The sequence below is a fragment of the Coregonus lavaretus genome, assembly GCF_964263955.1.
Source record: "Coregonus lavaretus genome assembly, chromosome: 33".
In the NCBI taxonomy this organism is placed as follows: Eukaryota; Metazoa; Chordata; class Actinopteri; order Salmoniformes; family Salmonidae; genus Coregonus; species Coregonus lavaretus.
The window spans coordinates 15524503-15539563 of record NC_140020.1 but is presented as its reverse complement, the minus strand read 5'-3'; the positions used below and the strand labels follow the sequence as shown (position 1 = coordinate 15539563).

At 42.4% G+C, this 15061-nt stretch overlaps 1 protein-coding gene across 2 annotated transcripts; it reads right to left on the bottom strand.

Moving 5' to 3' along the window:
• Positions 1-803: 803 nt before the first annotated feature.
• On the bottom strand, positions 804-14577 carry LOC311108658 (Golgi-associated PDZ and coiled-coil motif-containing protein-like). 2 transcript variants are annotated; one of them, XM_084151351.1, is made up of 9 exons: positions 14054-14577; positions 8560-8724; positions 8365-8388; positions 6306-6481; positions 6023-6188; positions 5824-5919; positions 5522-5686; positions 4732-4906; positions 804-2852 (listed from the first exon to the last, which is right to left on the bottom strand). In XM_084151351.1, the coding sequence occupies exons 1-9, from the start codon at positions 14321-14323 to the stop codon at positions 2734-2736; spliced, it is 1356 nt and encodes a 451-aa protein (XP_084007477.1). In that variant the 5' UTR covers positions 14324-14577; the 3' UTR covers positions 804-2733. The 2 variants fall into 2 exon arrangements, with proteins under 2 accessions (XP_084007477.1, XP_084007478.1); XM_084151352.1 differs by lacking the exon at positions 8365-8388.
• Between the last annotated feature and the right edge of the window lie 484 nt (positions 14578-15061).

Sequence of the window (15061 nt, the reverse complement as noted above, 5' to 3'; positions counted from 1 at the left end):
GTTAAGCAGGGAACTGTCCTTGGCTTGGACATGTCCTTCACGCAGAGCATTTGAGTTTGATCAAATCGCAATTTATACTGAACAAAAATATAAACACAACATGCAACAATTTTAATGATTTTACTGAGTTACAATTCATATAAGGAAATCAGTCAATTGAAATAAATAAATTAGGCCCTAATCTATGGATTTCACGACTGGGCAGGGTTGCACCCATGGATGGGCCTGGGAGGGCATAGGCCCACCCACTGGGGAGCCAGGCCCAACCAATCAGAATGAGTTTTTCCCCACAAAAGGACTTTATTACAGAATTAAATACTCCTCAGTTTCACCAGCTGTCCAGGTGGCTGGTCTCAGACGATCCCGCAGGTGAAGAAGCCGGATGTGGAGGTCCTGGGCTGGCGTGGTTACACGTGGTCTGCGGTTGTGAGGCCGGTTGGATGTACTGCCAAATTCTCTAATACGACGTTGAAGGCGGCTTATGGTAGAGAAATTAACATAAAATTCTCTGGCAACAGCTCTGGTGGACATTCCTGCAGTTAGCATGCCAATTGCACGCTCCCTCAAAACGTCAGACATCTGTGACATTGTGTTGTGTGACAAAACTGCACATTTTAGTGGCCTTTTATTGTCCCCAGCACAAGGTGCTCCTGTGCAATGATCATGTAGTTTAATCAGCTTCTTGATATGCCACACCTGTCAGGTGGATGGATTATCTTGGCAAAGGAGAAATGTTCACTAACAGGGATGTAAACAAATTTGTGCACAACATTTTAGAGAAATAAGCTTTTTGTGCATAAGGAAAAATTCTAGGATCTTTTATTTCAGCTCATGAAACCAACACTTTACATTTAGCGTTTATATTTTTGTTCAGTGTAGATAAAAAAATAAAAATAAAACAGTAACTGCAGATTAGCCATGAATGAAGTCAAGATTGGAACACAAGGCTGTAGGTTGTCATGACCACCTCAATTGGGGTAAATTTCTAATAAGTACAGTAGAGAGATGCTAGCTACTACAGTAGCTAAATTCCAATATGATCTACAGAAATGCACTGATTTCATGTTTTAAAACAGCCAATACATTTATATAATATATACAGATTTCTCTAAAGATGATAGTTTGTGGATTTGATTTTTTAACAGATCTTTAGTGCATGTACACAAACATTTTGGTTGTGTAAGATTCATAGATTAAAGCTGGAAACCCCCATCCCTCAGACAGGTTGATAACCCTATGACAGCTCTTAATATCAGAACACAGTGCAGTCAACACACTGTGGTCAGTCATCTTTGAGTCCTAACAAGTCTGAAAACACAGCTTGACAGCCACTGATACAAGATCACAGCACACCAGCAGTAGAGAAGGGTGGGAAACAAACCAGCGAAGAACTTTAGGGACATACAAAAAGCAAGATATGTACTTTGCGTGAAAAGGGACAAGAACAAAGACGGTTAAGGAGAAATCCTAGTTGAGTTTATTATAAAGATATTGCACTTCTAATTTCTGGCAATGGAGCGACACGTGACAATTAATGAAAATAAAATACTTATGGGTACAGGCGACTCAATTTGCAGTGCTTCATAACACACAAATCCTATAATTGTCTGTGTAATGTTGAAGATGTATCCCAAGTTTGCGAATATGGGTCAGTTAAACACCATTAATATAGTAGATTCCGTGGCACTGACACAGTTAACACATACAGTACTTGTGGTATTTTTTACACAAATACAAAACAACTTTCGAATGTTTCCAGAGATATCAGTAACTTTGTCATACACAACTTGTTTTCAGAGAACATCAGCCAGTGTGTGTGCCTCAAAGTAAATGACAAGGACTTTCAACACAGTATGAAGACAGCGAGGCAGCACACAAGATACATCGCTCAGAGTGCCCCATCTTTAAATGAAAATGTTGTGTAATGAGGACTGAAAACCAGATGTATCCTGCATTTAAACACAACTATGGTGACATTATGTGATACCATTAATGAAACACAGAGGGCACACCCTAATAGTTGAAATCCTTTGAATTCTGACAAGTCTTTCCCTGACTGTACATTCTGTTTTGACATACAGTAGGTGAATGTGGCTGTTCTATATTCTGAACACTTGAGGGCTAAGCCTACTCGTAGGTGGATCTTAGAGCGGTGCAGGTATGACATGGGAATCAACATTGATATCATAATCAGTGATAGAAAATGAACATTACAGTTGAGAGAAACCCCTCTACACAAGCTACATGTGTAAGAGATAAATAAAAGCCAACATTTATGAAGGGAGAAGATTTTCCTCAGCCTAGTAAAACAGTATTCATTACCAGCAGGGCAGTCTCACAGTAAGGAAGTGTAGTCTTAATATGGGGGCGAATAGGATCACTAACTATACACACAAGAGAAGAATACCACTCAGTCCATCCATTCAACCATCTAGACCCACATCCTCTCCTCAATCTGTGGTCTTCTCTCATTGGTTCCTCATCATTGCACAAAGATAGTGACGTGAATTCAAGAGCTCTGAGTGCGTTTCCATGACGACTTAATGATGAGTCGACTCTATCCCCATTTCTTCATATCCTCCAGTGGACTCTGATGCAGTCCAGTCTCTCAAATCTCATATAGTATAGTACAAAAACACATCACACCTGCACTCCAGTCTTTCAGCCTTTCTCCCTCCTCCTCTGCCCCCCCATCACCCCCTCACCCCATCCCTCCAGCTCCTGCCCGCCCCTCTAGGAAGTGCTCTCTCCGGACTCAGCCGCCTTAGACGGGGTCTCCTCCGATGGCGTCTCACTGAAGATCCCTGTGTCTCCGTTCTCTGGGCCATCACTCACTGACATCTTCTCCAGGGCTGCAGCATCAGGCACATATAGAGAGACAGACATGAATACACTCTCTCTCCTTACTGTAGCATCTATCGTCACTCTTGTACCAACTGAAATGCCATATTTTCTGTTCATTCACATATGCTCATATGGTATTGTGGCAGTCTGTAAAGTCCACTTACTAGGGTTGGGAGGTATACCGTATATCGGGGTATTTGGAAATAGCCACAGGATGTTTTTTTAATACCGTCAATACCGTTGAATTTTTTTAATACATTTGATTTTTTTTGCTACTTTTTAAGTAAATACCTGTAGTCAACTTTTGCAATACGTTAGGAGATAAAGAAGGTTGCGTTCTTCATTTCACCTGTCACATAATTTTTCATTATGAAGCTTACCGGTGTTCCCCAGTCACGTGGTGTTTGTTTACAAGCACCCAACGAAGAGAGACCCAAGCCTTGTGAGTCACTCACTGTTGTGCAGCACACGCCAGGTGATCTAGTTACAGTATGGAATTCACAACTAAATGTTTGCCAGCTAGATATCGTATAACTATTAAGTTAGCTGTCTAAAATGCTCTGCAGTTGTGCATTTGGTTTGCTAATTTAGTAGCTAGTTAGCTATCTAGCGAAGTGGCTAGCTTCTTCCAAAATCAAGTATCGCTTGGTAACAGCAGAGAATCACTTCCTGGATCAAGAGCCTTACTGTCTAATATTTGTTTTGTGCGTGCAGCCAACTGAGTAGCATTTTTTAGTTATTTGTATAACTTTATGAGCTGGGATGTCTGTCCTGCAAATACTTTAGCTCAGAGACTCTAGAATTTTCACAATGCACTTGTTAGCATTTAGTTAGCGTTCTCTATGGGATATTACATTTATACTGAACAAAAATATAAACGCAACATGTAAAGTGTTGGTCCCATGTTTCATGAGCTGAAATAAAAGATCCCAGAAATGTTCCACACGCACAAAAAGCATATTTCTCTCTGATGTTGTGCACAAAGTTCTTTACATCCCTGTTAGTAAGCATTTCAGATGCACCTTGTGCTGGGGGCAATAAAAGGCCACTCTAAAATGTGCAGTTTGGTCACACAACACAATGCCACAGATGTCTGAAGTTTTGAGGGTGCATTCAATTGGCATGCTGATTGCAGGAATGTCCACCAGAGCTGTTGCCAGAGAATTTAATGTTCATTTCTCTACCATAAGCTGCCTCCAACGTCATTTTAGAGAATTTTTCAGTACGTCCAACCAGCCTCACAACCGCAGACCACGTGTAACCATGGCAGCCCAGGACCTCCACATCTGGCTTCTTCACCTGCGGGATCGTCTGAGAAACTATTGAAACTGAGGAGCATTTCTGTCTGTAATAAAGCCCATTTGTGGGGAAAAACTCATTCTGATTGGCTGGGCCTGGCTCCCCAGTGGGTGGGCCTGGCTCCCCAGTGGGTGGGCCTATGCCCATCCATGGCTGCGCCCCTGCCCAGTCATATAAAATTCATAGATTAGGCCCTAATGAATATATTTAAATTGACTGATTTCCTTATATGAACTGTAACTCAATAAAATCGTTGAAATTGTTGCATGTTGCGTTTATATATTATTTCAGTACTCAAAGGCTCAGTGGGGCTTCAAAATAGCGCCCCTTGTGTTCAGTCACGGTACTACCGAATATCCGGGTATGGCACAAGGTCAGTATAAGTATGATAATCTGGATACCGTCCAAGCCTACCATTTACACATTAACACAAAGACTTCCATTTGTCTAATGAAAGTGAATGTGAAGTAAAAACACTTCAAATGCACGTAGCTACATCGAAATGAAGCCCTCCTACTGTGAAAACTATGTGTGCGTTTTCTATGATCAATGACAGCCCAGGACTGAGGTACAGTAGAGATAACTTGCCTTGCAGTGATGCCAAGTCTGCTGTGCCGTTGTTCCTGCTGGCGGCTGACCCCTCCTCCAGCTCATCCAGGTAGAGGCGGAAGCGATGGCCGCTGTCATCCTCATACTCCACGTTCTCGTCGTCAGAGTCCACCTCCGGGGCCACGTACACCACCTCAAACTCTATCTCTCCCCTCTGAGGACAGGAGGAGACACAGACAGACAGACAGACAGACACACGCAGACAGACAGACACAGACAGACACACGCAGACAGACGCAGACAGACAGACGCAGACAGACACAGGCAGACACAGGCAGACACAGGCAGACACAGGCAGACACACACACAAGCACACATGCACAGCAGTGTTAGAGAAAACTTAACAGTAAGTTACCCAAAAGCTTAGTTAGTTTGTTGGTTTGTTTGTTTGCAGAGGCATGATTAACTGTTTTTCCCCAATCCACAGCAGCAGTCCCGCAGGCTAAATGAACTAACCCCAGCATGAACCTCCATTCAATTACTCTAGAGTGTGTGGGCTGACTAAAGTTAAGGAAAGGAAAGATATGACTGACTCTCAGTAAAAGCTCGAACCCCCAGGCTAAACACTAACTGGGTGTCACAGAGAGGGTGACAAAAGGCTTTTGAAATGTTGATCACAAAAGGAATGTATTCACTTTTTACTATGGTTTTACTTAGCCTGGTCCCATGCTGTATATGCTATAGTCAACTCTTCCACTATAGCTAGTCATGTCATACATCAATTAATGTCAAGATGCAACCCTTCTATCTCCCTGGGGCTGAGTCTGACCTGTTGTGAGAGGATGGTGACAGCCTCCTTGTGTTTGGCGTCTCTCAGGTTGATGCTGTTGACAGCCAGGATGGCATCGCCCACATGGAGCCCCCCACAGCGCTCCGCAGGCTGGGTAGGATGAATCTCTGAGATCAGGATGGGCACCCCGTGTTCCTTACCACCCTGTCCATCCAGAAAGAACACACAGACATGCACACACATATTAGGGTATGGACCATGACAGATAAGCAACAGACTATGGGTTGAGGCATAGCATTTAACACTTTCTGGTTTGGGCTAAAATTGGTGGTGGAGGTTACCGTGATTGAAATTCCAAGTCCCTCGTGATCTTCTTTGGCCAATACTACTTTACGAATAGGACCAACTCCTTGAGTCTTCTTCAGTATATCTGTTTCCTGAGGGAGAGATAAAACAACCAAATAATCAGCGATACACAAAGAGGAAACAAATATCTTCACTACAATGAGAATCAAACCCCTGACTCTGATGTCCACTCACATGCCCCACTGGAGATGGTAGGGGTTTCTTGGGGTCGTTGCGCCCCCTGCAGGCTCGGATGACTGTTTTGTGGCGGTGAAGGTGGATCTCAGCCTCCAGCTGGTTCCACAGCTTGTCGTGAGCGGGACCCTTCATGTCCCGACCCAGCAGCTGGATCTGCTGTACTCTGGAGACGATGGATCCAAAGACAACCAGTTACCACTGTCAGCATTATTGGTTTGAGGTAGTCCCTCCCTATTTCAGTCTAAGCTTGAGCTAGGGTTGGAGCTAGGGTTAGGGTTACCTTCCAGCCAGCTCCTTGTCCAGGTACTTGGCTGCCAATCTGGCCCCATAGACCTCAGCCTGCAGTACGGCGACGTGCCTGCGGAGGGCCTCATTCTCCTTCTTATGCAGCTTGACCTCTGCCTCCAGCTTCACCTCCTTCACCTTCTCCTTCTTGTTGGCCTGCAGCTCCCTCTCCTGTCACACACAGGCAGGCGGGAGGGCGCACACAAACACAAACAAGCAAAGATAAATGGTTGAGTTAAACTCTACAGAGAGAGCAAGTGCTTCGCTCCTGTCAGCTCTGGCACTGTGCTGTTTAGAGAGAGAGAGAGAGAGAGAGAGAGATCCCTGCTTTACAGAGAGACTGGGTCATGACTCGAGGCTAGAGCAGTCTCCTCTGATCAATATTAGATGAAGCCCAGTTGACAGGGAGCCACCACAGCGCAGGGAGCAGGAAAAGAGCAGTCCACAGCTGCATCCTCACAGGCTGTGTTACATCCACAAATACCATGTCAAAGACAAACATGGATACAGCATACAGTATAGATGAAAGTTAAATGAAATATCTACTTGAGGACAAGACACACACATACACAGGACACACAAGATAGGTAACTGTGACTTTGGCTATTATAAGTTCAAAGCACTAACCCTTATGGTGACCATGACTAACAAGTTATCCATAAGTTAGAGATTGAACAAAGGGTCAAAGATTTGAACTTAATCTTTAGAACACAGGTACAGCCAGTTGGTTCCATCAGAACTTGATTGTTTGTGGCATCAAATTGACAACCAGAACAATTGGTAATTTCCTTTTCTAGAAAATGTGCTTACATTTTCTGATTTGTTATGATGAAAACATGACCACAATCACATATCAATTAAGGACAAAAACTATGTTTTAAGTGAGAAGTAGATATTGGTCTGAAGCCAAAAAAGGAAATTCAAGTCACATGAGCACCACAATGCCTACTTCACCCATGCTCTACCAAGGTTTTCGAGCACACATCTTTTAACTACTACAGTAGCTAAATTGGTCTATTGTAATTCAAACAATGTGTAGGCAGGTTGCTTAGGATTGAAAACGTCTCAAACAGCCTAATTCATACTCTTAGGAGGAGGTGCTCCAACAATAATGTGATTTGTACCGCAAACTTACAAAATAAAGTATTGAATGCTTTCCTCACACCAAGACATTATCCCATTCCACTACTTTTTCAAACTTTTTAAATTATATGAAAGTAAGCTTTGCTTTTATAAGACCATCAGGCTTGATTGAGTGAGCTTTTTTGTCTTGTAGTAATTTATGTTTTACCTATTTCCCTTTGCGCTTTCTTGACTATTGAAACAAAACTCTTTCCAAGTATCAAAACATGCATTTTCCTATCAAATAGGGCAACACGAATGTACATGAATAGGCAATAACAAACACAATGCAACAAAGCTACAATAATTCCATATCTGATATCACTGTCGTCACTGCGGTGCACTGGGATCGGGGAGGGCAGGTTGGCCGCAGGTCCTAGGCTGGGAGCCTTGGGGACTCCTTTGTCTCAGTCTAAGCTTTGGGTGTTTGTGGACCCTCTGGTAACGTAGCTCAAACACTACATACTTTATGTATTACACAGCAACCTCCCTCATTCACCAAATGGCATTCATGGCTTTCACAGAAATATCACATTTTTCTTTCCCCTTAGAATATTTGCACAATTGTTCACATGCATTAGTTCACTATCTAGTAGTCCCCTGTAGCTCAGTTGGTAGAGCATGGCGCTTGCAATGCCAGGGTTGTGGGTTCGTTTCCCATGGGGGGCCAGTATGAAAAATGTATGCACTCACTAACTGTAAGTCGCTCTGGATAAGAGCGTCTGCAAAATGACTAAAATGTAAAATGTAACTGCTAGCACAAGCCCCATAGAGGGCCTGTTGGACTTATTAATGAACAACTGTTGTTAGCAAGAGCAGGAAAAGACCGAACTTGAGGGTAGGATGAGTACACAGACCAAGGCACAGACACATGCAAGACAGAGATGCACAGCTATCACTAACCACAAACACAGAGGACATCACACACTTACCATCTCCTCCACTGAGGGAACAGGCTTAAGGTGAGAAGAACAGAGAAGGGGTCAAAGGTTAGAAAGGCAGAGTTAAAATCACAGCCAAGCAGTGGGGAAGAATATGACCATTTACCACTTTACAGGCCCACTGGAACCTCAGCAGGTATACCAAAAAATATATTAGCAGTCGTGTGTGTGAGAGAGGTGCCCTACCATCCTGTCTTTGATGGAGTCAGAGTCCACGGTCTGTCCAGCCTTGGCGTGAAGCTGCAGCTGCATGGCATGGAGGTGGAGGAGCTGGTCGTGGACCTCCCTCTCCACCACCTCCTTCTCCGCCTGCACGTCAGTCAGCTCCGAACGCAGGTCCACCAGCTGAGCCTGGAGGAGGGAGGGGGGAGAGGAGAGAGAGAGAGTTACATAAGTGTACACTTCTTCTGACTTCCTAGATTCTTAGGAACCCTCATCATCATTTATATGTAGTGCAATCAGTGTGCCAGGCCCATGCCATTATCCCAGCATGGATCAAATTAGATTTTTAATTGGTCTGTTTTACATTTTCTCTCTGTTCTCGTTCAGATATTTCCAACAAGTTTTTTTCTTAGAAAGCAGGCTACTTTTTATTCAAGCCTGAATGAATTGTGCCAAAATGAATAGGCCTACAGATCCTGCGCTGAGGGTTGTCTATTGTACGCGAACAGAACCCTGAAAAAAAGAAATCACATTTGTGCTAGTCTCTGGAGCTTATTGAGCTTGGCAACATGGGAAGCAGAGTTAAGTTCAGAGACAAAACATTGATTGATTTATGCCATTGAACTGGGGCCATCTGCCTGTCACAGCTGTGGGAATGAATTAATCTATGATATGAATGAGCGTCATATTTTAGGATTCACTCCACCTATGATGATGAAAGAGGAGTGTGGTTATCATGTGAATCTGACTGAATACTAAACAGCCTCTGTCTCCTAAATGATGTATTATCCTCCTCAGACAGAGACTCATCTATCACTGTAATAATCAGGCCTTCATTATAGAGACCCAGTCTAAATCAAATAGAATATTCTATAGTACGAATATTCTATAGCTTCTCAAATGTAATATAGGTAGGGGAAACACTGACACACACGCCAAAAAGGGGCAGGACATCCTGATTGTGACACAGAGGGTTGGGCGTTGTGGAATGTGGGCATCTCATGGCTGGGTCACAGAGTGATCTCTATATCCTTGCTCCTAAACACTATGCTCTCTAATCTAATCAGAGAGGCTAAGACATGGGTCCGGCTGACCTGTCCTCTTCCTGATAAACTATGCCAGAGTAACAGTCCGGAGCCGAGGCTGAGGAAGTCTTAATAGCCGAGCGATCACTTTATGTTTGATTATTATTCTACAATCTATTTTGTTTGCATTTAAAAACCTAGCTCCCTCGACAAGACACAGTTTAGCTTTTTTCTCAAGTGTCGGCAACATAATGACAGAAAGTAATTCCCTAAAGCTTGGCTTCCCCGGCAGACTTACATCTTCCACAGTTAAAGCTTTTTAAGTGATTCACACATGCAAAACTGATTCATCTCACAGAAGGGGATAAAGCCCCCATTGAACTCTCAGGACTATGGAGAAAATAAAGAATTGTTTTAATAGATTTTTAACGGCGGGGGTAAAGTAGATTACACCCATCCCCATGGGGTCTGAAACAGGCACCAAATGTCCTAACCTGTAGCAGCACTAAGACACTGAACATCTGGGTACCAGAGAGAGGCCCTGGACCTGAAGACATTCTTCCTTCTCAGGCTTACGGTCTTCAGCAAATATAGATCCAAATATAAATCTAGCCGATACACTCGTATTCATGTGGAATTCTGAGTTAGCCAAAAATCTGAATCTAGAAATGGATGCTCGTAATGGGTTCCAATGGCTAGGCAGGAAAAACAGGCTTGACACCACCAATCTGAGTCCTCAAGGTCTAGAAAATCTTCTACTCTACTTTCATGAGTGTTTACTAGTTATTCTGACATCACAGCAGCATTGCTAAGAATAACATGCCAACAGACTACATAAAAGGGGTTAAGGTGCAACTAGGTCGTTTTCAGCCAATACTAGCTTATATGCTGGTAAGGTTCCTATGAGTAGATGGCAGGGGTGTCAAACTCAAACCTTTGAGGGCCTAGTTTCTGCTGGCTTTTGGTTTTCCCCTTTCAAGTAAGATCAAGACAACCAGGTGAGGAAGTTCCTTACTAATTAGTGACCTTAATTCATCAATCAAGTACAAGGGAGGAGCGAAAACTCGGAGAGACACATGTGGTATAAAACCTTATTCGCACGGGAATAGTATTACTAGAGAACGTTGGTTATGTATTTACACCAGAATGTCCGTTATTCAAGAGGACGATTCGGACAGGATTCGTTTTTTCCAAACTGCCCCCTGTAATACTTACCTTATATATATATAAATTGATAGTTATGACTGAAGCCTGGAGGTTTTTTCTAGGCATGAAGCTATTTCAACAAGTCCGGTCGACAAAAGGCTACACTGATAACTCGAGCTTGGTTCCCAAGTTTCTAAACCATCTTTGGTAAAGTGTCGCCATAATATTTGAATTGAGAAAGTGTGATCATAATCATTAAGATATTTTAGCGATCCCCAGTAGACGACGTCCTAGCCTTCAGATGTGAGCTAAACAGCGCACTTGCACTTGATATGCGTTTTTAGGCTATGAATGAGGAAGTGAACTTGTCATTTCCAAACGTTTAGCTCGGTTGTATGATGCTTTGCGATCGATTAAAACCAAGGGTTGCATTAAATAGCCGCAATTTATTTTCTTGACGCATTTGCCGATGTTCAATTCATATTCGCACATAACGTATAAACAAAAGCATTCACTGTGAAAGTTGATACATTTAGGCCGTTCATATATAGGCTATGCACAGCATTTTGTTCAATTTATCGAATCAGTTATTGTTTCCTTGCTCAAAGCGCGAGCAACACCTGTCAAACTCATACATTTCTCTCAAAACACAGGGATGTCGATTCGCACGGGACTAGTACTATCAGAGGACTTTGGAATTGTTACTCTCCTGCCATGTTTTGTGCACATAATTACACTACCCGACCTCCCCCAGTAAAACGAATCCAGTCCGAATAGGGCTTTAGGCAACCTTAAACCCTTCTTTAGCCCTATTTGCACGGGACTAGTATTACTATAGAACGTCGGTTATGTATGGTCTTCTGTGTGAGAACCTGGATTAATATTGGGTGATTCCACGACAGCTGAAAATATTTTTGGCATCTCAGAATGTTCTGGCAATTCTCACATACGTACTTCATTGGGAGGAAGGATGTTTAAAATGCTTTTTACATGTATCACCTTTTTTTATCATGATGAAATTGGCATTTTAGGCCATTTTTTGTACTTATACATGCCTCCTGTAAAACCCTATGATCTGTGAACCGTACATGATACAGACAACATCTTGGTGTCATTATACTCCTTAGTGTTCTCTCAAATATGGAGTAGCCTATGTCCAGTTCCTGAAATACACATTTTCACATTCATTTATTCAACATTAAAAATATTAATATCTCAAAACGACCCTTTTCGATGTATCTTATTTTTAGCCATATTGTTTCAGGGCTCTACAGTGTGATCATTTTACTTCCATATCCGCCTAAATATTTTGCTGTGCAACCTGGAATTTTCATTTAGGAGCACCGGTGCGCCTAGAAGAATTAAGGATTCTAGCTTTAATACCTCAAATAATTTTCATTGTGTTCCTACATTTCTTTGTGTGCGCCTACATTTTTCAAATTAGCCACACACGTGCTCCTTGTAATAAAAAAAAGTCAGCATAGAGCCCTGTGTTTGTAACAATATACTCTTCAAACACATCACATTTCCAGAGTGGGCTCTGGTACTTTTAATGATATTACCCATTAAAAAAAAAGAAATAGACGTTACAAGTCATTAACCAATCACAGTCCTCCTTAAGGATTGCACATTCAGAAAGTCACAAGCAGTGGGAGAGCCCTTTGAATCCATTTTCCCATTCACAGTGTTGGTGGTGCTCATAAAATGTATCATCTTCAGAATTAGCAGAGAGTCCACTCTGGAAATATTATGTACTTGTAGAGTATATTGTTCCAAACAAGGTCTTAAAATCAACCAAATCAAAAAGGGTAGTTGTGGTGCTGTAAAGGGCAAACCCTCTTACCACGCCCTTCCAGCATCTTCCCAGTTAGGAGGATAATAGGAGCACTGCCTCTACCCTGAGACCCCTTCTAGCTCTGATCTGTGGCAGTGGCCTCTACCCTGAGACCCCTTCTAGCTCTGATCTGTGGCAGTGGCCTCTACCCTGAGACCCATTCTAGCTCTGATCTGTGGCAGTAGCCTCTCCCAAGGCAGTAGTTGAGATTAATATTTTTGATGTTGAATAAATGAATTCAATTGTATTTCAATATCAAGACAATCTATATTTAGAGCATAATGACACCAAGATGTGTGTATCATGTAGGCCTACGGTTCACCGATCCATGGGTCTTACAAGAGGCATGTATAGGCCTAAAATGGCCACTTACTTTCATGATTTTCTCAATGGTTTGTGATACAAATGTAAAAGCATTTCAAACATCTTTCCTCCTAATGACGTTTCTATGTTCTGGCAATTCTCACAGTCTGCTGGTGTGGAATCTGACAAATATTTGTGAACTTCCCATGCTCCAGTATTTTACATTTCTATGCCCTTACCCCTTGCATTGGTGCCTTTTGAGATGTGTTTATCATGGGCTTCTGCCCTTCCTGCTGTAATGTGACCATTGTGTCAACCTATCATTATCTCAAAGCTACCTTAGGTAGGTGGAAAACATGTAGGCCTAGGTAAAAATGTAACAATACAGATCTAACCTACTTTCTCTAAATAGAACTTAGCATAATTGTAAATGGTCACACTGCCAACGCCAGTTACCAGTGGACAGAAAACTGAGGCATTTCACAAATCCAATCAGTGGATTTTCCACAGATTTGGTGTACTTTAGCCACGTCATATACCCTTAGGCCATGACTTTGTAGTGTTGTTGGGTGTCAACTGGTTGTGTAAAGCCAGAATTCCTGGCCTCAGCACTATACTGCACTGAAGGTAGAGGCTGAAATGCAGTATCAATTTACATACAGGCAGTAATAGGAGCTCTACGGTAGTCATAAGAATTGCTGGGAAGGTCTTGACAGAGTCAACTACACAGCTGACCAAACAATGGTTACTGAGCATGGTGAGGTCATACATGGTGGAGTATGGGTCAGGATGATCCTTGTTTCTGTTTTTCTCATCAATAGATTTTGCAACTAAGTGGCTGTCAAATATTGTGTGTGTGTGTGTACTGTTGCCAAATTCTTATTCTGTCAAGTGCCAGAGCATAAATGCAGATTGTCAACAAGTTACACAAATATTGATACTGGTGGTCAATCTCAAACTTTTAGGAAGGGACAAAGTACGGAGTTGTTGTTTGGGATCATGTCGAGCCATCTACCCTCGACCTGTCAACTGGATGGGCAGAGACGCACTGTCATGCATTGAGAGAGCCTTGGAGGACATTCTAATTCTGACAGCTATTTAGCTAACTAGGAGCTAGCTTGTTGGCCTACACAGCATAAGTATTCTATTAACATATCAAATGATCATGCACATCCTTTTAAGCATTTATACAAGACACGTTTGTGCTCACCTCTACTTTGTGATTAAGTTGAAAAATCGTCTGCGCTTTGTGGCAAAGCTGAGCAAAACAGGAGCTGAGACTTGTCATCTTTTGACGACCCTCGTATGTGATGTCAGCTTGATCTGGGTCGATTTCTCCAAGTAGTAAATCGACGTCAACAAATGCCTTGTCAAACTCCTTCTCCAAAACATCAAGCCACCGAAACATGGACATCCCCGTGCCTGGACTGACCAGGGCCGTGCCCTGGGCTGACGGAGAGACACCGGCCGAAGCAGACATGTCCAACAGTGCAGGCTAAAAGCTAAAGCTAGCCAACGTTAGCTAGCTGACAAACCGCTTCCCTTCACAAATAAAAACAGCGCTTTGTGTCTGCCTCCCTGTATAAGTTTACTGAGTCGTAATAATTGAGTTACACCGTACTCTAAATGCCCTAATCATACGAAACAGTTTCTTTTCAGAAAAGACTAGCAAAATTAAATGTATTTGGTTCTTTCCCAAACCCTAATCCTACCAGGAAATCCGTAATCGGATACAGATCATAGCTTTGAATCGACTACAACAGTCTGCCACAGCAGAGAAAAAGCAATCGATAGCATATCTAGTCAATCTGTGTTGAGTTCTTGGGGGCAGTTTCCTGCCCTCCTTGCACTGGCAGACAGTGGCACATATTATTTTACCTTTGTCGTAAAAATTTGGGGTTAAATGCTTTGCTTTCCACTCTTGTTTTTGTTGGCAACTCCCTGTGTCTTAAATATATTGTTGGAGAGTGTAAACATTTAATATGTCATTGTAGGCATCGTGTGATTGGCTATGCAGACAGTACTACATATTTTACATAGCTAATTTTTGCATTAAATAAATTAATTTTAATTGTATTTGCTACCCTCTTATCTCACACCATTGTTGTTGGTATAATCAGACAAATATTTGATTTAATGTTCATGAGAGATAAATATACATGCCCTGGGTGGCACTACAGGAGGCAATCCATCAGTTAAAAGACTGGTGGTCGTTGTT